Source organism: Prosopis cineraria, unplaced genomic scaffold (assembly GCF_029017545.1).
Source record: "Prosopis cineraria cultivar Desert tree isolate PC_DT_omini unplaced genomic scaffold, ASM2901754v1 PC13, whole genome shotgun sequence".
Taxonomy (NCBI): domain Eukaryota; kingdom Viridiplantae; phylum Streptophyta; class Magnoliopsida; order Fabales; family Fabaceae; genus Prosopis; species Prosopis cineraria.
In genome coordinates, this window is record NW_026555344.1 from 40,143,375 (window position 1) to 40,167,603 (window position 24,229).

At 33.8% G+C, this 24,229-nt stretch overlaps 3 protein-coding genes and 1 long non-coding RNA gene across 12 annotated transcripts; 2 read left to right on the plus strand and 2 right to left on the minus strand.

Annotated features, from left to right (window-relative positions):
- The first annotated feature begins 1,140 nt into the window (after positions 1–1,140).
- LOC129291225 (protein SULFUR DEFICIENCY-INDUCED 1-like) lies at positions 1,141–4,116 on the plus strand. 2 transcript variants are annotated; one of them, XM_054928485.1, is made up of 4 exons: positions 1,141–1,459; positions 2,171–2,383; positions 2,996–3,151; positions 3,544–4,116. In XM_054928485.1, exons 1-4 carry the CDS (start codon positions 1,331–1,333, stop codon positions 3,916–3,918), a joined length of 873 nt encoding a protein of 290 aa, XP_054784460.1. In that variant the 5' UTR covers positions 1,141–1,330; the 3' UTR covers positions 3,919–4,116. The 2 variants fall into 2 exon arrangements, with proteins under 2 accessions (XP_054784460.1, XP_054784459.1); XM_054928484.1 differs by having other exon boundaries at positions 1,144–1,459; positions 3,517–4,116.
- A 5,211-nt stretch (positions 4,117–9,327) lies between these two features.
- LOC129291310 (pantoate--beta-alanine ligase) lies at positions 9,328–12,630 on the plus strand. Its single transcript, XM_054928599.1, has 4 exons — positions 9,328–10,188; positions 10,968–11,081; positions 11,305–11,436; positions 12,351–12,630. The coding sequence occupies exons 1-4, from the start codon at positions 9,613–9,615 to the stop codon at positions 12,465–12,467; spliced, it is 939 nt and encodes a 312-aa protein (XP_054784574.1). The 5' UTR covers positions 9,328–9,612; the 3' UTR covers positions 12,468–12,630.
- Positions 12,631–14,381: 1,751 nt separating this feature from the next.
- On the minus strand, positions 14,382–22,135 carry LOC129290741 (vesicle-associated membrane protein 722-like). 8 transcript variants are annotated; one of them, XM_054927662.1, is made up of 7 exons: positions 21,797–21,938; positions 21,201–21,326; positions 19,515–19,846; positions 19,004–19,145; positions 18,791–18,911; positions 18,512–18,574; positions 14,382–14,697 (listed from the first exon to the last, which is right to left on the minus strand). In XM_054927662.1, the coding sequence occupies exons 3-7, from the start codon at positions 19,576–19,578 to the stop codon at positions 14,548–14,550; spliced, it is 540 nt and encodes a 179-aa protein (XP_054783637.1). In that variant the 5' UTR covers positions 19,579–19,846; positions 21,201–21,326; positions 21,797–21,938; the 3' UTR covers positions 14,382–14,547. The 8 variants fall into 8 exon arrangements, with proteins under 8 accessions (XP_054783637.1, XP_054783635.1, XP_054783639.1 ...); XM_054927660.1 differs by having other exon boundaries at positions 19,515–21,326; XM_054927664.1 differs by lacking the exon at positions 21,201–21,326 and having other exon boundaries at positions 21,797–21,935.
- On the minus strand, positions 14,836–18,496 carry LOC129290743 (uncharacterized). The gene is made up of 2 exons (XR_008588524.1): positions 15,836–18,496; positions 14,836–15,762 (listed from the first exon to the last, which is right to left on the minus strand). It is a non-coding gene; the product is annotated as an uncharacterized LOC129290743 (long non-coding RNA).
- Positions 22,136–24,229: the final 2,094 nt, after the last annotated feature.

Sequence of the window (24,229 nt, forward strand, 5' to 3'; positions counted from 1 at the left end):
TTGCAATGTTAAATCAGTATTCATTAGTCCTCAACTGTCAATATGTTTTTCAAGGGTTTTTGATTGTGATTTTCTCATTAATATTAATATAGGGGGTGTTCATGTGCTCACTTTAGTTCAGTTTTAAGCAAAAATCAGACGAAATTAAAATCACTTGGTTCACTCATGATTGAGACTTGATTGTTTTTTGAGAAATTGATTTAGTTTGGTTCAAGTTGGTTAAAATTTAAATTAAGTTTTAATTCATTTATTTAAATTTTTTTTTCTTATAACTTACGCTTAGTATGGGTGCGTCATTTTTTCTTATAGAATGCATTTTTACAGCCACTTGTTAGTTTACAGAATTTTTTTTATTTTTTTCTAAATATTTTAAACTCATAACAAAATAATCATATATATGCTTCTTTAGATCATTAATTATTAAAAATTAATAAAACTGTAAGCATCTTTTGAATTATATAATTTTAATTCACTTACACTCGATCAAACTATGTTTATAATGAATTTATCATGAAATTTGAGCGTTAGTTTTTGCAAAAAAAAAATGTTTCTTTAATTTGCAGAAAAATACCAATAGCAATAACTTTTCATTGTCAAATATATATAATACCATTTTTTCTAATTGTAAACAATATTTAACTAATTATAGACAGGTGCCCTTAAAAATATCATAAAAATTATAGATAATATTTAACTAATTAGAACATATTTTTAACCATCAATTTTTAGATAACTAAATTTAGAAAAAAATTAGATAAATTTATAAGAATATATAAAATAAATATAATAATACTTGATTTGGTTTAATTTAAAATCTAAGAAATAAAATTTAAATCAAATCAAATCAATCATTTTTTTTAAAAAATTAAACCTTATTTATAGTTAATTTGATCAGTTTATGTCGATCTAATTCGGTTTGATTAGGTGCTATCAGTTGGCATCGATTTTGAACACAGTAAATTGCACAATTTACTCTCAGGCTTCGTCCCGTGTTGGTGAGGGTAATTCTGTAATTTGGTCCAAAGGCAGACTGTCGGAGGGTACAATCAGAGATGGACACGTGTCCGCCCGCGGAATATGGATTCCTCGATTGGGTTTTTAATCTGTGAGAACGAAGGTGGACGCAAAGTCGGCCAGGTTCAGAGTCCATGGGATCCCCAAAATCCTCATGATCACCATTGCCTTCTCTCTCTCTCTCTCTCTATCTCTCTCTAAGCCTCACCCTGCATTCACCACTTGGACTTGGACTCCAATTCGTCGACTTTGCATCTTCTTCTTCTGCACAGCCCCTTCTCCAGTTTCAGGGAAATAGAGACGTGGGGCGGAGCGAATGGAAATGGAAGAAAGTGTGTGCGATACCAAGAGCACCGTCTCAAAAGGGAAGAAGGATCATCTTTACCACGTTCTCCATAAAGTCCCTTGCGGTGATAGCCCTTATGTCAGAGCCAAGCATGCTCAGGTTCTCTCCCTTTCCCGCACTTTCTTCCTCTGATCTTCCCCTCCTAATCTTCCTTCACTCCATTCCCTTCTCCTCCTCCTCCTCGTTGGCTGATTAATTCGGTTTGTCTGTTGCACTGTACATCCATGGATGAATCAGTGACCCGTGTTCTAAAATTTAAGTTCACCATATCACTAAGCCATAGTTAATCCTGCCACCATAAATCAACTTCTTCGTTTACGTGACAATTTTGTTGAATATTATTGACTTTTTTTTCTTTTCTTTCTTTTTTTTACCTTCGAAATTGCTGAAAATTTAGCTGAAACTGGTTCCCGTTTTCTTTTACTTCTGCTTTCCTTTTTTCGAAAGCAAACAGAAAATAAAAAATCAATAACGGTTAATCGATTCTTCCATCCGATCTTTTGCCCCCTCAACATATATATTTTATGAGTTAAAAAGAGCGAAAATTTAGTTGAACTTTGTTGCATTACTTTTACTATCTGCTTTGCTGTAATTAGGAAAACAAGAGGTAAATTATCGAGTGGTTCTTGAATTCTTCCATCGATCTATATATGCAGGTAGAGGCCTATCAATCAAATTAGGTAATTAATGTCGTTGAATGAGTTCACTAGATTTTGTTTCCGTGCATTAAGAACTTCCAGAGAGATATATTATTTAATTTGACAAATAGTAATAATTGGCATGAACAAAAACATGACGAGGGATGCGCAGTTAGTGGATAAGGACCCGGAAGGAGCAATAATATTGTTTTGGAAGGCAGTAAATGCGAGGGACAGGGTGGACAGCGCATTGAAGGACATGGCTGTGGTGATGAAGCAACTGAATAGAGCAGAAGAAGCCATCGAAGCCATCAAGTCTTTTAGAAGCCTTTGTTCCAAACAATCCCAAGAATCACTTGATAACGTACTCATCGATCTCTACAAGGTAAGATGCTACTACATTTTAAATTTCATTCTCTTCTCTCCTATTCTATCAATTTTTTCTTCCTAATTTCCAGTGACTACCAACAAGTTGAAGAAAAGTTCTTAAAACGCATTTGATGTCCAAAAACATTGGTTGATTCAATTAGTTATGAGTATAAATAACAGTGATTTTTTTTAAAAAAAATAATTCTTAAATAAAAAGCAGTCCATGCATAGTCGGTGGAGGTAATGGGTAGACGAAAACTCGTTAATATACATTAAATGCATCTGTGGACTTCACAATTTGAAGGCAGGAGGTTTGGAAGGAAATATGCAATCTAAATTTTCACCAACAAGGAGAATGTATTGATTGAATTACAATCGTTGCTTCCGAAGCATATACCGATAAGATTTTAAGAGGCTCCTTATTACGATCGAATAATTGATATATTACATGCACTTATAACTTATATTGGCTCCCTGAAAGGCTGGCGTCGTATAAAATTATATTTGGATGGCTCATATTTTAGCGAGGTAGAGTAATTGAGAATTTCTGCGGAAGTTCATGAAGTATATACACTTACACAGTTCACACACAAAAATATCTGATTGCAAAATTGTTGTTTAATGGTAGAAATGTGGAAAAGTTGACGAGCAAATAGAGCTACTGAAGAGGAAGCTGAAAATGATATACCAAGGCGAGGCCTTCAATGGTAAACCCACAAAGACAGCACGATCTCATGGCAAGAAGTTCCAAGTTTCCATCAAGCAAGAAACTTCTAGATTACTGGTATTCATTCTTCAATTCCTGCCTTATATTCTTCGTCATTTAAAGCATGATTCATTGCAATTTTTAGTTCCCTCGAGCACTTGACAATTTTATTTTTTAAAATGGTTATCAACTTTCCATATCCAATCAGGTTATCGCTGTTTAATAATCTGAGTCCGAACTCACAACAAATTATAGGTCATAGGCCTTAAACAGTGTGGTTTATTTTAAATTTGTGCAATCATAGGTTCATAGTCTAATTCATGATTAGAAACGTATTAATCATGATAAAGTCGTTCTTATAGAGGACCCGTTTCTTATGAGACTGAATGGCTCCTTTTTTGGTAATTTTGCAAAAATTGACCAAAGGATATGGTATTAAACAGGGAAATTTGGGTTGGGCCTACATGCAGAAAAGGAACTACATGATGGCCGAGGTTGTATACAGAAAAGCCCAGATGATTGATCCAGATTGCAACAAGGCTTGTAACTTGGGCCTATGTCTCATGCGGCAGGCTCGATACGGACAGGCTCAAATGATTCTGGACGAAGTAATTGCAGGCAAAGTTCCAGGGTCAGAAGATAGCAAGTCGAGGAAACGGGCCAAAGATCTGCTAGTAGAATTGAGGACCAATCTACCGGGCCCACAGTTGTCAGATATATTTGGGCTGGATGATGATTTTATCAAAGGACTGGAGAGGCTGATGAGTGAATGGGGCCTAATTAGATCCAAGAGGCTCCCAATTTTTGAGGAGATTTCTTCGTTTAGAGATCAGCTTGCGTGCTGATCCCCCCATACTGATACCCTGTGTATAATATATGTAGTATCGTAGGCGCTTTCTGATTATTTTTCCTTTAGATTTGTTCGGAACTATTTTCCTTTCCTTTCCCCATCTCAATGGGTCAAAGCAATGTGCAATAAACCTATTGTTGTAAAATTCAACAGATAAATTATATGAAACCGGCCATAAATAATGTTCTCTCAATGTAGTCAATCTAACTACTTTGTGACATGATTTATCTTTTCAATTAACTTCTGTATTTTTTATTTAAAAACTTCAACAAAGGTGACATGTACACTAGCCATGATTGGATAGGGTGTTTCAAATCTTAATCACCTGTACTACATAAAAAATATGTTGTTCTTAATCGGTACCAGCTAGTAAGAAACAAACATTAATGGATGGGATCCGTGATCAATTAAAATAATGTAGAATGTTTGCCCCTAGCACACTTTCCACTAGACACTAGGATTGCAGCGATTAGGGTTGTATAAAGGATTGACTTGACAAGACATCAACTTAATCCAAAATTTAATTTTTTTTATAAAAAGAATTGAATTAGACAACCTGTAGTCTAGTTTGGTCCTTTATAACTCAAAGCTGAACATGACTAAATTGGTATAGTAAGATTAGGAGATTGGTCTTAGTCATATCCAGTGTCTCACTTTAATTTTTTTTTTTCATTTTCATTTACGAGAGGCAACAATTTATTTCAACATGATAAAATTATTGATAGTCATATAAAATTTATCACAACAACAACAATTATAAATCCACAATAATTTCCAACAGCAACAACAAGTATTTCAATTACAACATAAAAGGATTCAAATTAAGCAACCTTACACAACATTAACATGTCTAAAGTCCATTACACCAAGTTAACAATAAATTTCACTAATAAAAGGAGAAGATCAGATTGGTCAATGCTGAAATTTTGCTCAATATTCAGACTTTACAAATATAAAATATAAAAAATTACTAATTATTATTATAAATTAACTTATTGTAATAATAATTAATAAATTAACTATAATTATATTAAATAAGTTTATAGGATTGGACTAGTCCAAATGCTCAGTCTCATGTCCAATCTAATTCAAAGAAAAAGTTTGGTCTTTTTGGTCTTGAAAGACCTGGTTTTATCCAGATCAAACTAGACTGGATTATCTCGAGTTGGATTGAACCAAATAAGGCCAAAGAATTTTTGCACAACCCTAGCAATGATTAATGTAACACGTAAGTTAGCTTGATGCTATCACAGCTTGAAGGATAGTCACAGTGCAAGATACTCCTTGCGTTTTAATTTATAAGAAAAACTATCACTTTTAGTTTGCTTTTTTAATATAAGCAAAATCACATTTTCTAATAGGCATTTGTTGAAAACTTTCTATATTACCCTGCATAATTTTATCATTCATAGTTATAAGAAACAATTAATGAAGGCTTGATCAACATAATTAATAAATGATATTCTAGTTTAATTCTTTTATTTTCAAACATAATATAGTTAATTGATTTTTTTAAATTGTGTGATATAGTTTTTTTCTTTTATAAATAAAAATGAAGTGAGTACAAGAAGATTAAACTGGTAACGGTTGGACATGTGACTTGCTCAAACAATAAGGATTAGTTGTGTAACTGATGAATTGATGGTGGATGGTGTGAAAATGGCATGAATTATTTAGAAAATTTATTATGCAAAAAAATTAAATATAAAAATTCATTTATTGATCGCTAAGTAAGGATGGAAATAGGCCAAGTTTTTAACAAAGGCCTACAGTCTGGCTTACTTCAAACCCAACATATCCTATTTACTAAATACAATCAGGTTAGGTTTAGTGTAATGCCCTCAATGACATTACCATACAATCATCCACACAATCTACTAAACAATTTAGAATTATTTATTTTGAAAATTTGGGATCCCAAGTAAAATTTTTAAAACCATTTCACAAATTACTCAAATTAGAAAACACTACACAGTGGAAACAATATGTAAAAGTACATCAAAGAATAAGAAAACATGTGCATTTTCAACCTAATTGAGTCAAAACAGGGGCCATGTGCCGTGGCTCATGCCATATACGCCGTAGCATGTGGCACGGAGATCTCAATGTTACTCTTTGTGCCATACGCCGCGGCATATTGCCCTTCATTGTCACATGCACTGTGGTGTACGTATTGGAATCCGCTGTCAAATTTTTAGATTCTGATACAAATTTTAGAAGTGCGTTGTTTTTGCATCTGATGTCAAATTGGGGTGATTCAAGTTTTCACATGAAGCTTGTTTTAAAATCTAACTAATGAAACTGATTTCATTTCAATTCGATATCTTATTTAAAAATTAAACATCTAAGTGCATTTTGACCATTTTAAGTCAAAATTTATCGCTTGAGCATTACCAATCAAAACCATAAGTCATTAGCTACTTTTTGAGCCTTAACTACGTCCAAATGGATAATATACACCTAATTGATTAATTATTATATATATATATATATATATATATAATATAACATATACACACAATTGGCCTGTAAACTACCCCCAACACACTTTTTAGGCAAAAATCACGTTTCTTTTATCTCGTTCATTCACATGGTCAATTCCACACACCTATCATCTATCTACTAGCCCATACTATTCTTCTATCATATACACATATATACATAGTTCAATGGGCTAGAATTTCAAAATCACACATACATTCACAATCACATATTTATGCAAAAGTATTATTTTGTATGGAAACTTATATACATAACTACTACTATTTACTCAAATTCACTACACCATCTTACAATGGGCTTAGTAGGATTCTTTATCCTTGGCCCAACTCCTTTCCCTTCGCACCACTAATATCAGAATTTGAAAAATGTAAATAATCACAAGTGATATTAAAATTTCAATAACTAGTATAATTCATTTAATGTTTATTAGCACAAATAACAATGCCAAAGTAGTTAAATCAAAGTGTAGCATATATATATTTATCATAACATGGCTTTACTCATAACCTTTTCTCATATAAATTATTTTCACGTACTAGTATGATCATCTATTCATCAAACCTCTAAACTTCCTAACATGAAACCATAGGCTCTACTAGATTAATCACTCATAACCCAACATACTTTTAGTAGTAGAAACACCCAACTAAAGGCAATCTTTCTCATCCACAGATTATGATTTCTGTCCTCTCACACACTTGTGATAGAGGTGTCGTTGACACCTAACAGCACTTTAATGGGAATTAGAGAGTTGCTAGACTACCTGAATGTCCCATGATAATAGTGTCAATATAACGTTGTATCAGATTACCCATGGTATCAGCCCATAATATGCTGCACCTGATGTCCCATAATGCTAGCCTGACTATATGGAATTTGTTCACTCACCTCTCCATACACACACATCCACACATACCTTGGGTGAACTCCCACCCCCTATGATCATGTTTTTCACACACATTTCAATGCTCTCTTTCCATAATTTCCATAACCATATAGATCAATCCAAACCAGAAGTCATTAAACTTTCATTTTACAAATCAACTTCATGCTAAAATTGTTTACAATATAAATTCATGCATAAAAACTCTCAGAACAATAATGCATTTATATGAGTTAACAAACATAACAAACTATATGGTTATCTCAATTCTTCTTTTCAATAGAAAGGATTACTCATGTTGCACAACCTTATTCGATTTTGCTTTTGTTACTTACGCGTCACATGCTAGAATCTACATAAAATTGGCAACTAAAGTTAATTTCATCATTGATAAAAAGTGCCAATTATTACAATTAAACATCTAATCACTACTATTCCCTTTATTCATGCCTTATTTCCATTCTTTGCTCCTAATTACCATTCAATTTAGGCACTAATACACCCATTATCAATTTTTTTCCCATTACTCTCCCTCTAAATTATGTCAAATTGTGCTTATATCTTCAAAATTTTATTGTTCTGACTCAAATCAGTCACAAAGTATTGGTTTAATTCCAAAGGACCTTTTGATTATTATAGGGTAAGAAATCATCTCCTTAAAACTTTTGAATTTAATTTTTTAATAGTTTAAACTAAGAAAATATGGTAGAATTAGAGATTAAGGCATTAAGAGACTTATTTGATAAGTAATATGTTAGAAGTTATCCTTTCCCTCAAAAATCATTACCCTAGTAGAGCCTCCGTCTCTTCTCCATGCCTGACCCTCTCCTCTTTACTTGTCCTTCTATTTTTACAAGCTGTACACGTTTTCACTTATCAAAGTTTTGCACCATGTGCCGTGGCGTATGGCATAATGAGAAAAATCTTCACTATACTCACACGCTCTACTTCGGGCTGCTGTTCTTCCTCTCACATCTACTCATATAACATCCCAACAAGTCAATTCAACACTTCACTATCCAAAATTCTAATTTCATATTAAATCGCTAATCCATTCTGTAATCAACCATTAATATAGGATTAAAAATTCAAAATGTTACATTTAGGCTCTTAATTAGATCTATGTAGTTAAATAGGATAGGCCTATTTATTCAAGAAACCTACGAGCCCAACAGGCTGACCTATTTACACACAAACAAATATTATGTAATATAACACAAACATCGGTTTCACCATTTGAGTTCTTTTTTTTTTTTTCATTTTTAGTTATGTTTTCAATCGTATTGGACTTCTCATATTGTTATATTACATTGTAATTTGTAAGTCTTTTCACTTATTATATATTATAATTGACAAATCAAGTTACATATTGTATACTATAATAGTCCTAAAATATACTTGAGGAGTTTAAAATAAAAATGTGAACCTAATTAAAATGACTTACTTTTAAGTAGGTTTTTAGGCTGTGCTAGGCTTTAGATAGGTTCAGGTTTGAATTGTGAAAAAAAACCTTATACAGACTTTAGGCTTCTAATTTACTATATAAGTTCAAGCTTATTTAATCAAAATCTAACTCAACTTAACCTATTTCCACCCATACCGCTAAGTAGTTGAATGGATTGATAGGGGTTATTTGAGTTTAGTGAATAATCTTAATTAAATTTTTGATAGAAGGTGTGCCCTTTGATAGCTATCTTCCGAATCAGTTTAGGTTAAAAATTAAGAATAATATTGAATCTCACGCAAAAAAAAAAAAAATAAAAAGAAAAATAAAAATAAAAAAGAAAGTCATTTATTGGGCCAGCATATTTCTACGTATGCTTCTACGTGGACCGTGGTGCCACCTTAACTATATGATGATTGGCATCAAAGCTTTCCCGTGTGGCGCGCATGGGAATTTGTATGTTGAATTGAGGAGATATTTTGGGGCCGGAATGGAGCGGATATAAATAAGAGTTTTGAAAAGAATACGACCCTGTCCTGATGGTCATTACTATTCCTCATCCCTTCCGAGTTTTGCACTTTTTTTTTTTTTAGAAGTACCGACATCCAGTATTAATAAGTAATTAAGTATGACATTTTTCTGTCTAAATTATTTTTCAGGCAAATAAAAATTTCCCTCCTTTAATAATGGTTTAAGACGAAAAATGTTCACCTAGTAGTAGAGGATGTTCAGTCCTATTAGAGGGGAAAAAACAAAATGTACAGTGCACGTGAATTTTGCAAGCTACAGCATCTTTGTGCAGAAAAGGAAAGAAACGTTTATGATCTCAGCTTCAGGCCTTCAACCCTGCATCATTTCCAATGGCGGCAAAGCAGCCATTGATAATATCCGATAAGAATCAGATGAGGAAATGGTCGAGCACGATGAAATCCCAAGGCAAAACAATAGGCTTGGTGCCCACCATGGGCTTCCTTCACGAAGGCCACATTTCTCTCGTCAGGGAAGTTCACCGTCACGCCGACGTGGTCGCCGTCTCAATCTACGTAAACCCAGGTCAGTTTTCCCCATCCGAAGACCTATCTACTTATCCATCTGATTTTGATGGCGATGTGCGAAAGCTGATGGCTGTTCCTGGTGGTGTTGATGTTGTATTCCACCCCCATAATCTCTACAACTATGGGGGAACTGACACCAACAAGAAATCTGCAAGTGTGATTAATAATGTTGCGGTTTTGTCTTGCATTGAGCAAAAGGGTATAGGGCACGAGACTTGGGTCAGGGTTGAGAATTTGGAAAAGGGTCTTTGTGGAAAGAGCAGGCCTATTTTTTTCAGAGGAGTTGCTACAGTCGTCACCAAGTTGTTTAATATAGTGGAGCCTGATGTTGCTGTGTTTGGAAAAAAAGATTATCAGCAGTGGCGAATAATTCAGAGAATGGTAAGAATGTTGGGAATCATTAGTGGCCTTTTTACTTTTTGGAAAGTGGAAGAAAATAAAGGATAACTTTTAACTCTTATCATGTCCTTACCCTGTAGCTTTATTTATGCCGTTTACCTACTATGCTTTGAATCTAGAACCTAAAGGTCGATGACATTATATTATTTTGTTTGGAATAAACACTTGAAATGAACTATTTCAGTATAAATCTTGCATTCAAAATTTCTACCTGGCACTGTAAGGTCTGTGCTTGCAGATGCTACGGTTGCATCCCTACCTGTGGAGCCTATGTGGTCTCATGCCAGCATTCAATCTCTGCCCCTTCTCTCCCGAAACAAATAGTGCTTACAACAATTGCTCCTTGTATTCTAATACAATTAGCCAATGGAAGTGACAAATAGGTACCAGATTTTCATTCGAGGGGCACTTGATAGTACTCTTTGACTCATTCACTTCCGTATCTCCCATGCTGTTCAAATGAGTGGGAAGACAGATTTTTATAGTTATACTTGTTTATGCATGTGAAGTTTTTATCTGGTTGGAGCTACTTCATTGTTTATTTGGAAATATGGAGTCATGGACTTGGCAAAGAAGCAAAGAACTGGGATCATGTCTGATAAGAGTGAAATTATCGCATTCTTTGGCAATTATCCTTTAGTGTTACAGTGGTCATTATGCTCGATTCATTTTCCTACTGAATTGGTTATATTATATTGGTTGCAAAGGCTTTTTATGCTGTTTTCTTGCTAAAGATGGATAGAGTGGATGATTTGCTGTAGGTTAGGGATCTTGATTTTTCCATAGAAGTGATAGGTTCTGCAATAATACGTGACAGTGATGGCCTGGCCATGAGTTCCCGCAATGTGCGTCTTTCACCTGAAGAGAGGGAGAAGGTATCTTTCATTAAATATATATTTTTTAATTTCTTGAGATAAATAACCTGATATTGCAAATTAAGCTTCTACCACAGGGGAAAAAATGATCAAAAACTTCTGGCTCATTATTCATTACTAATCTCTCCATATCTTGGAGTCAGCTGCAGTAATTTTTTTTTTTTTGTCCATCTATCTTCAATTCGCACTTAAAATTTGTGTCCCGTCCTTCAATCTTTCCCAGGCACTATCTATAAACAAATCATTACTAGGAGCTAAATCAGCTGCAGCAAATGGCCAAATGGATTGTAATAAGCTGAGAAACTTGGTCATCCAAGCCATAACTGAAGCTGGAGGAAGGATTGACTATGCCGAGGTAAGATGTTAAAGTCTGTTTAACCTTTCTCTATTTATTTTGGAATGGTCGAAATTATAAGTGCAGTTACTAATTTAAGCATTTATGTATTCCTCTGGAGCATATAGTTCTGTGGCAGGCTGGTAATTTATCTAGACTGTGTCCTTACTTCTTTCTCTCGAAATCTATTGAGATCTTACGATAGATGATTAAATATTATCAATTACGAAAATGGATGCCTTAATGGTAACTTCTATATTGATCTGGCTTACATGAGTTTCTCTCTCTCTCTCTTTTGGTGTGTTTTGGTGATGTCCACTACCCTTTGGGTGATTGTGTCATTAAACTTGTACATATATTTCCGTTGCACTGCAGGTGCTGCTAGATATTTTGTAAAATTATAATTTACTCAATCCTAAACTGTGATTTCCAAATTATTTTTAGAAACAAGAGGTCTGTGCAAACAATACCAGATGATGATTACTAAAGACCTGTTGCCTGTATAATTGGCGAGGAAACATTACTGTCCCTCTTACTGTTTTTAGATTTAAATACTGATGTGATAATCATAATAATCACCTACATGCATTTTATAAAAAAACTGAGGTTGGATGTTAGTACCATAGATCATTTTCTGCCACTAACCAATGGTCTCATCATAATTTAACAAGAACTGCAAGGATTTAGACTATTCAAAATGCCAGTGGTTTGTCACATTTTAACTATTCTGGTTGGACCGCAAAATATAATCTTCTGCCAAAGGTGCATTGACACACTTGGAATGCCAAATTGATATTGCCGGTGATGGAAGCGCTCCACAGGCATTGGTATATATGCAAATCGCCACTGCAAATGGAGCCAGAGCAATTTATAATTTGATCTGTGATCATTGAAAGCTTTTTACCTCAATGCCAATTATATGTTTCTGCGTGCAGATTGTAGATCAACAGAGTTTGGAGGCCGTGGAATCGATTGAGGCTCCTGTTGTCTTCTGCGTTGCTGCATGGTTTGGGAAAGTCAGGCTTATAGACAATATGGAAATCGACTTGTAATTCGCTTGTTCAAACCCCAGCGTTTTCTGCTTTTCGTCCGTCCTTGGATTTTAGAATTATGACATGCAGATGTACATTTTGTAAGGAGTCGATAATGTCATGAACTCATGGTGAATTATAAAAAACTAAAAAACATTCACATGTTTCGTGAACCCCTGAGAAATACTACTTGCCTCTCTTCTAGTTCCAGTTACATTTGCAGGTAACGCAGGTTGTGTGGTCACCTTTGGATGCATTATATATAAAAGACTTAAATCATTATTAATTTTTGGCTAAATTATATATTACTCCTTTGAACTTTAAACCATGTACACATAATCTTCTTAACCTTTAAAATTTTACAATGAAGCCCCTTTGATTTATATATTTATAGATATAATTCTATTTGATTAATTTTATGCATTAATTGTCTATACATAATTTAAAGTTTGGAAGGTTATCTGTAGATTAATTAAAGTTTAGAGGCTTAAATGCATACGAAATTAAAATTTAAAAGAATGATTAGGGGTTACTTGTAAAAACTTGGAAGCTCAAGAATATTTATTATTAAGTTTTAAAAGTTAAGAGAGTTATTTATATATGATTCAAAGTTTAGGAGAGTTGTGTGTAATTTAGCTTTAATTTTTTAATAAAGTCATTTTCTATAATTCATTTGAAAATATTGTTGTTGTCCTTGTTGCTATTTGTAAATCCTCACACACAATTTTCAAATCTTCATTAAATTTTTGAAACATTTGTTCGAGCTATTAATATTTAAAAAAATAATTTATAATTTTTTGTTGAATATTTATAAATAATAATATTTAAAATTAAATATTAAAATAATATTTAATAAATTTTATTTTAACAAAACCTTAAGGTGCTTGGTGTTCATATAAAAAGAGTTTACACACAAACTAACACTGAAGAATATTTCACATTAATAGAAAATGACAAAGTTAATGGATTATTAGTGAAGGGAGATTTTTGCCCAGAAAAATGATTTAGGAAAAAAGTATTTAACTTATTTGTAGAAGGTATTCCTCCATTTCTTTTTGTAGGAAAAACTGCCATTTTTTCTTATTTTTTTATATAATTAAAATTACCTATTTCAATAAGCATTTATTATATATTTTCTATATCATCCTTTATAATTTACATTAACAAAAAATAATTAATGTATACTTATGTTGATTAATAGAGCATTTTAATCTAATTTTTTTATTTTTAAATATAATTATTATGATTAACTAATTTTTTTAAATTGTGATATAATTTTTTTTATATATAAAAACAGGAGTATTCAGTATTCCTTTCGAAAGGATCAAAAGAAAATACTGGAAGAAAGATGCACTTTAACACTTATATTTACGAGTTCACGTGGATTGAGAAAAGTGTTGGACATTCTTTATTATTGAATTGAATAGAAGAACAACGATGGTTGTGGGATCGTAACCATAGATGTAACAATTTTTAAATTGCCATTTTGTTCATAGTAAGATGTTGTGGACCTTGTTAGTATATATCGGAAACAAGAATAACCCAGGCAATTGGTAATAGGTTAAGGACATATTGAAATGTTGTATACGTTAATTTTTAATAGATTTCAGCTTCAATTTATAAATAAAAAAGAAGAAGGGGGGGTGTTTTTGATTTGCAGTTTAGGAAGTTGAAAGTGTCATGCATTTTTTCTTGAATTAATACTCGATAACTTAGCTTTAACTCGTTCTTTCGTTCTTCTAGCTTTGCCTCCCAGAGGAGGGGGGGGGGGGGGGGGGGAAGGAATTCAAACCGCCTGCATTTAGTAGTTTGAAAATAAAAGCGCACTTATTTTTCCTCCAATGCGCCATTACGCCTACACTACATGAAGGCAAAGTCGGTGAAGCAAATAGGAAAAAGAGATCCTTAATAAAGAAGACGAAGGGAGAGAAGGGAGGATATTGCACACTATACAAGCAATGTCTTGCAAAGAGATCAACATATCATACGAGTTAAAGGAAAGTATTAAAAAAAATTAAAGTTAAAAATAAGGGGGGAAAACATTGATTATGTAGGGAAAAACCAATCTGCGAGTGACAACCTTATGAAAAAAAAATAAGACTCATTTACCACACTTGAAGCCACCGCATATAGAAAAAACGATAACGAGAATCAGTAGAACTATGATGGCAAGAACTATTAATTTTATCTTCATATTCTGGAACCACATCTTTCTCCTAATCTTGGTTCCCTGCTGCCTAAAATCTTGAGCCTGCAAAACAACAAATCAAGATCAAACCATGCGACAGCATGATTAATATGAATCGCACATAATTTCTTTTAAGGCCAAAAACAAAAAAACGCAACCAGACGAAGGCATCCACATCACTGAAGTATACTTCAAGACGAATATCACCAATTAGAAGCTGACTTTAGACAACTCTTAAATCCAAGCGTTAGACACCACCTTACCAAACTCAACACAATGAAAATATTAAATAAAGAGGCTAGGCTTATTAGTGATTTGCCATCACAGCCTAGGCCTCGTAAACACAGTCCATGTCGCGGACTCTTCGTGTTATCGTAAATATTGTATGCCCTCCAAAGTTGGTGTGGGTTGTGGCATTTTATACTGGACCATCCCAACTTGACCAACAAGCTCTTAAACGCATCCAAGTGTTACTCATCAGTTGCAAAGCAGCCCTACGCTACCGCGGACGCTACATTCTTTGAAACTCGGCCGGTCAGCCCTACTTCCACATATTGCCCATTCAGGGGGAGAGTACAAGAATGGGAATTTGACGCTGAAAATAATGACATATTAACCACTATCCCAGTCATTATACAATCACCAAGTTCTGAACCTGTTATTACAACTCCAGAAGAACTTGCCAGACCTGAAACTAATAATCAAGCCAAACCTAGAACTGAGGATAACGTGGATGATGTGAAAAAAGGGAACTTCAGATGGCAGACATATTCAAGGAGGAAGAATGTGCAAGAGGCAGCTCCCATGATGCATGCCTTCGATCCCAGTCCAAGTCCCAACATCAGTAAGACAAAAGTGATAGATGCCATCCCAACTTGATCAACAAGCTCTTAAACGCATCTAAGTGTTACTCATCAGTTGCAAAGCAGCCTTACACTACCATAGGCGCTACATTCTTTGAAACTCAGCTTCAGCCCCACTTCCCCATATTGCCCATTTGGGAGAGAGTACAAGAATGGGAATTTAACGCTGAAAATAATGACATCTCAACCACTATCCCAGTCATTATACAATCACCAAGTTCAGAACCTCTTATCACAGCTCCAGAAGAACTTGCCAGACCTGAAACTAATAATCAAACTAAAACTAAACATTAGGATAACGTGGATAATGTGAAAAAAGGGGACTTCAGATGGCAGACCTATTCAAGGAGGAAGAATGTGCAAGAGCCAGCTCCCATGATGCATGCCTTTGATCCTGGTCCAAGTGCCAACATCAATAAGGAGGGCACAATAGTGATAGGTGCTCTCATTACCTTAAGAAAAGGGGCAAGATCCTGCCACACTTCGCCCAATAGTAGCATGCCTACATTGTGGGATAAGACTTCTTGTTGTTGTATTGTCGACATACAAGTCCTTTGTTGCAAACCTTAGCAATGAGAAGATTCCCCAGAATATTGGTTGTCTATAGCCCAACCAGAATAGGGAATGACAATTCAGGATAAGCTAAATGCCCTAGACCATAACGGAATATGGGCGGTTTGTGATCTACTAGGATGAAAGAAACTTGAGGGCTGCAAGTGAGTTTTCACAATAAATTGGCAAAAAGCAAGGCTAGTCTCAGAAAAGGTTTAGACAAATCTAAAGAATTGACAATCAAAAGACTCCTTGCCCGTCACCAAGTTCAATACTATCAAGGTCTCGTTCTCCCTTGTTTCCAACATTGATTGGCTACTTCATCAGTTTGATTTGAAGAATGCATTTTTAAGTGGGGACTTAGAAGCATTGGCAAAGCCACATTACAGTGAGGGTTTGCATTGGGAAAAAATTACAAGTAGGGCATGTAAAATTTGCAACTTTACACCCCCTACTCTTTATATTTTGCACTCTTTGGGCTAAATAAAAAATATTTAATCTTAAAAGCTTATTAAATATGTAATATTTTAATGATTGAAATAAGATATGAACATATTTACATAAAAGATCATATCAACCAATTCAATATAATTTTCCAAAAAGAAAAATGATTATTAATCTACTCATGTTATTACAGTTTTAATCATAGTATGGTTATTATTTTTAGGAAGAACCGCATTCAGGACACCCAGATGAGAAAAAATGGTAGAGAGGGCCCATAACAATAAAAAGCTCAGCATGCACAACTGAATCGATGCACTTTGTCTTGTGCATCACTGAGCCTTCTATTGTTCTATGCCCTCACTACCATTTTTTCTCATATAGGGACCCTGAATGTGATTCTCCCTTATTTTTAATCATTAAATTATTATTTTAAAAATTATCAATTTTAAATTAAATTATCTTGCACCCTCTGGCTTAGGATCTTGGCTCCACCACTACTTAGAAGAGGCAAGTAACCATGCAGTTTAGAACCAATAAAGTGTGAAAGCTGAAGAAATCACTTTATGGTCTCAAGTGATTGCCTAGTGCATGGTTTGACAGAATTTTATAGGTCATTAGAGGGTATGGATATTTGTCACGATCAAGTTAGATCTCACCCCATTCACCAAGATCTCCACATCTAGGTCAAGAGCTATTCTAATTGTCTATGTTGATGACATAGTAATCAGTGGTAATGACAAAGAGAAAACTAAACAACTGAAGTCCTTACTCTTAAGAGAATTTGAAATTAATGTTCATGGTGAACTGTGGCCTTTTCTAAGAGGGGAGGTTGCAACGTTCAAAAAGGGAATTGTAGTTTCACAAAAAAAAAAAAAAGAAAAATTACACAATTGATTTATTGAAGTAGAGATGGATGCCAGGTTGCAATCTAACAGATCCTACCATGAAAACCAAATATAAAGGCAGTTTGGTGAAGAAGAGAATGTGTGTTGATTGTTGAAGAAACCCACTGAAGTTTGTATACAGAGTATTGAGATATATGAAGATCCCTGAAATGATATTTGTTATATTTTTTTCAAAAAGAGTGATGACAGTGATAAAACTGCACACACATATATGTAAGGTAATCTTGTCGACTGGATGAGCAAGATCCAATCTCTAGTAGCAAGAAATAGTGTTGAAGCAAAGTACAGAGCATTGTCCGTGGGGTTTTTTGAGGGATTGTGATTAAAAGGACTCCTCGACAAATTAAAGAAGCACAATTCTATGAAACTAAATTTGACAGCATGGCTACTATCAGCATTGTTAACAACCCAGTCCATCATATGACAGGACAAACCATGTGGAGCTGGATAGGAAATTCACAAACGAAAAACTTGAATTAGGGTTCACCAATTTCAGCTACATGTATACTCAGAGCCAAGTTACAGATATTTTAACTGAAGCCCTAATGTGGGTGAAGTTTGAAGGCTAATTAAGAAGCAAGATGGGAATGCTAAACATCCATTCACCAACTTTATGGTGAGTGTCACAGACTAGGCTTCATATTACATAATTCTGTTATTGTCTCAGATTATATTAGTTAATATTTTTCCTGGTTTAGTGGATTAGAATTATCAAATAAGACTTGCTATATAAGCCTATATATTCTGTAACCTAGATTTCTACTTGGAATAACATAACCAAGGGAAACTTCGATGCGCTGCTCACTGGTTTTCTGGATCATATACATCTTCAATTATATTAAAAATGTTGAGACAACCATCATTGAACTAATAAGCGTATAAGCACAATGAAAAATCTTGCACAATTTCATTGTTCTACAGTTCAACATATTTTGGTTTTATTTAATCTCATTATTAATATTTACAATAATTATAAATCTTTTACAATTGAGAACTAACAACACCAAATAGAAATTTAATAATAAATGTATATAAGAAATCCATTTCTTTTTAGATTATCCTCTAAGAATTTGACAAAATTGCTGAGTTACTCAATAAGTAATGATAACAAACCTGAGAACGAAGGTTTTCAGTTTTGTCTACCAAAAGTTCAATCTTCTCTCCACGGTCAAGAACCTGAACATACATAATTATAAATGTTACATCCAACCATAATTTTTTTATCTGGTAAAAAAAAAAAACCATAATTTTTTTGAGTAAAACATCCAACCATGAATTCAATTGAAGGGATTTTATTACATGACTTTCAGCTTGCTACCCATCCATCAAAAGACAAATGTAACTTTTGACCGTAGTTACCCTTGAAGTTGTAAAGACGATAGGCCCTTTTACCTTCTCAATATTTTCCATCATAACTCCCTTGACTTCAGAAACCTGAGCTTTCACTTTGGCAAGCTTGTTGATCTCCTCCGGATGATCAATGCAGTACTGCATCTGCTCCTTCAACTTGGATCTGAATCCATAAACAACAAATATTAATAACCAAGGATTTCATGAAAGAAATACGTGCGTGCATGCACACACACACACATCTTATGGGAATACCCGAACTCTTTGTTGAGGCTACGAGCAGCCACTGTTGCAGCTTTTCCTCCAGCATATTTCTTGGAGAATTCCTCCTTGATACGTTCAAGGAAAGCAAATGGAATCTGTCTACCAACAGATTCAATGGCAACCACACAGTAAGCTACATCATGCAGTGCTACAGATTGAATTAGTTCCCACTAATGATGAGTGTAATTTCAGAAGAAAAAGTAAATCAATACCTGAAGAACAAAAAGCACCACAATTTTAATATACATGAAATTATTAACAAGCAAAGCAGAATTGCTTGATTCAGATTTTCACTGAGATAATTGGATTGAGAGTATGTTGCAAAACCAAAAGCTAATAAAGGAAATTAAATTAGCTCTCAATCATTCTTTGATAATTAATAAAGTGAATTGACACAAGTGCACAACAATGTATAGCAGATTCCTCATATATGAAAAGCGAAATATATAATGTCGATCCAAAAGTCTCAGTGTTGTACACCTTAATTACAAATAAGACTTACTAGACATTTTATTTTCATTTGAGAATATTTGACAGGAAATCAAAGCCTGGTAGAAGCTAAGCATTCAACTCAAAAAATCTTCAACAGCCAAGTTTAGAGCTCAAATGCAGAAAAATCTTCAACAGCCAGAGGAAAACGTTTCCCAATTTCCTGTTTGATAATCAAGTTGCTTTATCCAAAACCTCCCAATTCAAAATGGAAGTTTCCCATAGAACAACTAGGAGTGGTATGATCACATAGAAGGCCGAGAAAGTTCACATCCATTGAAGATGACAAAAAGTTGAAGGCATATTAATTTTTCTGGCCAGCAATGTGAATCTTTTGGCACCCCACTGCACAGAACGTAGTCACATGGAACATTGTATCACAAAAGTTGGTCAGCTTTGTGAAATGAATTAAGCTGATAAAGAATTAAGAAAAAAAAAATCTACCAAGGAGGGAAAGCCCCCCATAAAATCAGGTTGCATTCTTCCAATTTGATTTTTAAAATTTTGGAAGATGATTATTAGTATTATATTGCATTGTTCTTTAATGTGCAGCTATGTGTTAAATGAGGAGTTTCTTTAAAATACTGCAACATGTGTATGCGTCCATAAATTTGGTTAGCATATCTGTGATTTGTATCACATCTTGTACGTCTCTTGATTTAGAGTAATGCCAAATGATCAGGTAAAATGGTTATATAAGGAAGAAATTGATGATTTAATCAAATTGTACTATGATACAGAAAATTATCAAATGGATCTCATTACCTTTATTTGGATAACAATAGAACCCTCTATTCTAATAAGCTTTAAACAAGCATAAACCAGAAAAAACAGCACAAATGGGGACTGAAAATTACTATTGCTGAATAACAAATTTGGATTACAAGCAAAATAAGGAATTGAAACTTACAAAGTGCAGACAGAAACAGCATAAAATACACACACCAAACAACAACACAAAATATAAGTCACTCACTCACGAACACACACTAAGTAGAAGATAAATGATGAAGAAAGATGATCTTCTCCACCCCCAATCTAACATTCGAGAGGCTAGAACTCTTCTCACTTGACCACAATTTTTGCAAAATACTCCACACCTCTCTCTAGGCAAATGGGAAGATTTAGAGATCCCAAAAGGTGACTCTAATGCAGCCCAAACCCCCTAGACTTTTAACACAACACTAGGCAGACTCTAACACATCACTAGGCCATCAATTGCTTTTCCTTATAACCAGGATCCAAAGGCCAAACATCTGAACCAACAACAATGTTATCTTCTAACCTAATTGCCTTCCTTGATTTCCTCTTATTTCACGAACTCTATCAGATCATGAATTGCAGTATCCTCAAAGTTGTTTGAACTCTTAGAAAAGTTATCAATATTAAGATATTCATGCAGAATATCTCACACATCTCTAGGGTAAAACATTTTAAACAATCAGAAGTAATGATTTAATGCCACATATAAATTATAATGATCAGAAGTATAATAATTCGCACACTAAGATTCAGTTATAAAATTATACCTAAGGAGCATCAACTTTTAACTTGGGCTCCACTTTTTAACAAAGCATCATATAAAATCTTACCTCTTCAATACAAGAGAAGATTGAAACAAACATGGAAACTGAAGTTAAGTAACATAAGCATATGATTATGCCAAACTAATAAAAACCTTAATGAATCCACTTTATACCTTTACACTTTCAGGCCACTGAGATTTTCACCTTGAGAAATTTGTGGTTGATGCGCATGTGCAAATATATAGGTTGAATTACCTCCTCGATTTCATTTCTAGTTCCTAAGCTAATTAACGAACCAACTACAGCAGATTCAATGGCAGAAAATTAAAGATAGAACCATAAAGAAAAATTGATTTAATTGTTTTTATAAAAAAAATATTAAGTTAATAACAATTCCATCCACCAAAAATAACGACTCAATGTTCAGTTGAATTTATTACCCCTGCTCCTTCTCCTTTTTCACATTCTAGCAGTAAAAACAACCAAGTGCATACAACTCCAGCCAACATCAACAATGGGAGACCGATGATCATTAAGAAACTCGATGACATCAAGTGGATCATCGAAATGTCTAAACCCAATTAAAATCAGCACCGGTATCACGCGTGGAACTAATTACATTTCCACCAAGAAATGAACAGAAGAACAAAGAACAACGAATTTTCATAAAGGCCTTAAAGGGAAAAGGACGGGAAATAAAGAAAAGCAAAAAAATAAAAAAAGAGTTGCAGATCAGCATAAGAAGAAAAGAAGACAACGTGAGAATTACTGAATCCATTGTCGACAAGGTAGTTGAATGTGTGCCCGTCGCAGTTGTAGGTGAATTTGTTGCTGGAGGAGGGGAGTTTCTGGAGACATTGAGATGCAATGCCGGTGAAGTTGCCGGAGAACTCAGTGTACTCGGCGAGGATCACGGTGCCGCGCGCCGCGAAGCTGTAGATCAACGATTGCTGTCCCATTGGAACACAATAGTAACCCAAACACTATGAGATTTCTTGAGGAAAGAAGGGAATGAATAAGAGGAATGCTTGCTTGTTTTAGAGAGAGAAAGTGAGAAGGAAGGACAGAACAAAGGGTGGGAAGAAGGTTGTTTTCGCCTTCACGTACAAAGAAAAGCGAGAATTTTGTTTGGTATGATGCCCTTTTAATTTAAGTCTATAAAATTAACGGAAAATTCAATGCCGTGCCGTACTGCTTGCCTTTATATTTAAAAAAAAAAATTAATTCCCTGACTTCATTATATTGATTTTTGGAAAGTCGCATTCAAGGACGAAAAAAATCTTCAAAGTGGTAACGGGGTATGAATCCTGACTCCTTGCTCATTAATTTAAAAACAAAAAAAATTTAAAGGGCTTCTAAGCCACACCAGACTCCTTGCTCATTATTTAAAAAAAAAAAAATACAGGGCTTCCAAGCCACACTTGCTTTTTAGTTATATGGTGGAAAATTTCATATATGTTATTAATTTAATTTTTAAATTGTTTACTTGTTAAATCTTTAATTGAACTTTTTATTTCCTTAATGTTTTCTCGTCAATTTATTAAAGTGAACTTATTTACAAAGTTTATAATGCAGGTGTCGTTATAATATGGTGTTTGCTTGTTAATTAAAAGCTTGAGTAAACTTATCATTTTAATAAAATTCACATGTCAATTTATCAAGGAAAATGTGAAGAAGGTTTAATAATTCAATGTGCACAAGTACAATTCACTAGCTAATATTTTGATATTAAATTATCAATGTTCACTTATTAGCAAGCCAATTGGTACAATGATTTACTTCTTTAAAAATATGATTAATAAAAACTTGTCAGTCACACACAAAAAGACTTTTGATTCTATTCATTCTAGCCATATTTGCTTTGTATGAGATGAATTGATTTATTAGAGCTGCAGTAAACTTTGACATGGGAGTAACTTGCTTTTCAACAAAGGTTAAACCCATTCTAGAACTCACAAAAATTTAGTAGCAATGTTTGCATAGTAACCCAGAAGGCCAGTAATTTTGTGAAACCCCTTAGCTAATTTCCTTGAGGGTGTTGAATGATACCTTTGTAAAGTAACAACAAAATAATAGATTTATTTGAATCTACAAGGTCTCCCATCTTGAATTGGGTGGTTCCACTTAGATTATATACTTCCTCAGCTTTTTAATATAAAATAAACTATCATGTTTTTCTTTGTTTTTATTTATAAACAAAACTACAAATTTTAAAGAACATTTATTACATTTTCTCCAAATTATCCCTCATAAAGTCAATATTTATTTGTACAATATAAATTTTTGTTTCATTAATTATAGGGATAATTTAGTCTAAATTTTTTAATTTGAGACACAATTATTATACTTAACTAATTTAAATTATGTGAATTAATTATTTTCTTTTATATTTAAAAACAAAAAAAATATCTCTCTTCCTGGTAATTAATATGTTCATGTGACCTTTTAAGTTGAAGTCATTTATTATGTTTTGAGCGCTTTTGAAAGCAATGTCATAATCACGTCCTTCTTAATCCATGTACAAGCTTCTACACCCATCTTTTCATATGTTCTAGCAAAGTCAAACAAGTAGTCTTTGCCAAAGAGTTGCTTCTTGATTTTGAGCTCCTTGTTTTATTCTTTACATTCCATAAAATCCAACTCTACAAGAAGAGCAAATAAAATATTAATCCAAACCCGTTTTTCTTTATGGCAATTCCTAAGAATATGGATTGAGGTATGAAAGGAAATTGCAATTGGAGGGGGCAAAATCTGTGACAAATGGCGGCACCGTCAACTTTAGTGAATTTAGTAAGGTGCTTGCGACTTCCCCCAAAAAAATATTTAATCTTTTTAAATGTTGGGCATTTGATTTTCAGATTTTTTTTAATCATATTTCAAAATTAACATCTCTCTTATAATCTTCAATGACTTTGTGAGCAAATTTGGTTGAAAATTTGCCATCAATTGATCTAATGCCTCCATCAAAGCATATCTTCATCACCATTAGGGTCAAGACACTTAACCTGAGAAGTTTGGCATCTTGATGCATCTTATAGAATTCTAGAATAAGATGCTGTTCCTTCTCACTCGGCCAAGCAGCCAACACATGGGTGAAACTTATGTCAATAGAACAAGCTGTTAAAATGTTTTGCATGGGATAATCTTTCCTCTCACGAATTCTGGAGGCATCATGTATTGGGACTTTTAGTCGTACATGGGT

What these genes read in the sequence shown, in the direction of transcription:
- LOC129291225 (XM_054928484.1), top strand. Translation starts at nt 1,331, where the DNA reads ATGGAAATGGAAGAAAGTGTGTGCGATACCAAGAGCACCGTCTCAAAA. An exon ending in TCAGAGCCAAGCATGCTCAG is followed by an intron (nt 1,460 to 2,170) that starts GTTCTCTCCCTT and finishes AGGGATGCGCAG; the next exon opens with TTAGTGGATAAGGACCCGGA. An exon ending in TACTCATCGATCTCTACAAG is followed by an intron (nt 2,384 to 2,995) that starts GTAAGATGCTAC and finishes GTTTAATGGTAG; the next exon opens with AAATGTGGAAAAGTTGACGA.
- LOC129291310 (XM_054928599.1), top strand. Translation starts at nt 9,613, where the DNA reads ATGGCGGCAAAGCAGCCATTGATAATATCCGATAAGAATCAGATGAGG. An exon ending in GGCGAATAATTCAGAGAATG is followed by an intron (nt 10,189 to 10,967) that starts GTAAGAATGTTG and finishes GATTTGCTGTAG; the next exon opens with GTTAGGGATCTTGATTTTTC. An exon ending in GAAGGATTGACTATGCCGAG is followed by an intron (nt 11,437 to 12,350) that starts GTAAGATGTTAA and finishes TTCTGCGTGCAG; the next exon opens with ATTGTAGATCAACAGAGTTT.
- LOC129290741 (XM_054927657.1), bottom strand. Translation starts at nt 21,986, where the DNA reads ATGGGACAGCAATCGTTGATCTACAGCTTCGCGGCGCGCGGCACCGTG. An exon ending in CCTTGTCGACAATGGATTCA is followed by an intron (nt 19,146 to 21,796) that starts GTAATTCTCACG and finishes TGCATGATGTAG; the next exon opens with CTTACTGTGTGGTTGCCATT. An exon ending in AGCCTCAACAAAGAGTTCGG is followed by an intron (nt 18,912 to 19,003) that starts GTATTCCCATAA and finishes TTATGGATTCAG; the next exon opens with ATCCAAGTTGAAGGAGCAGA.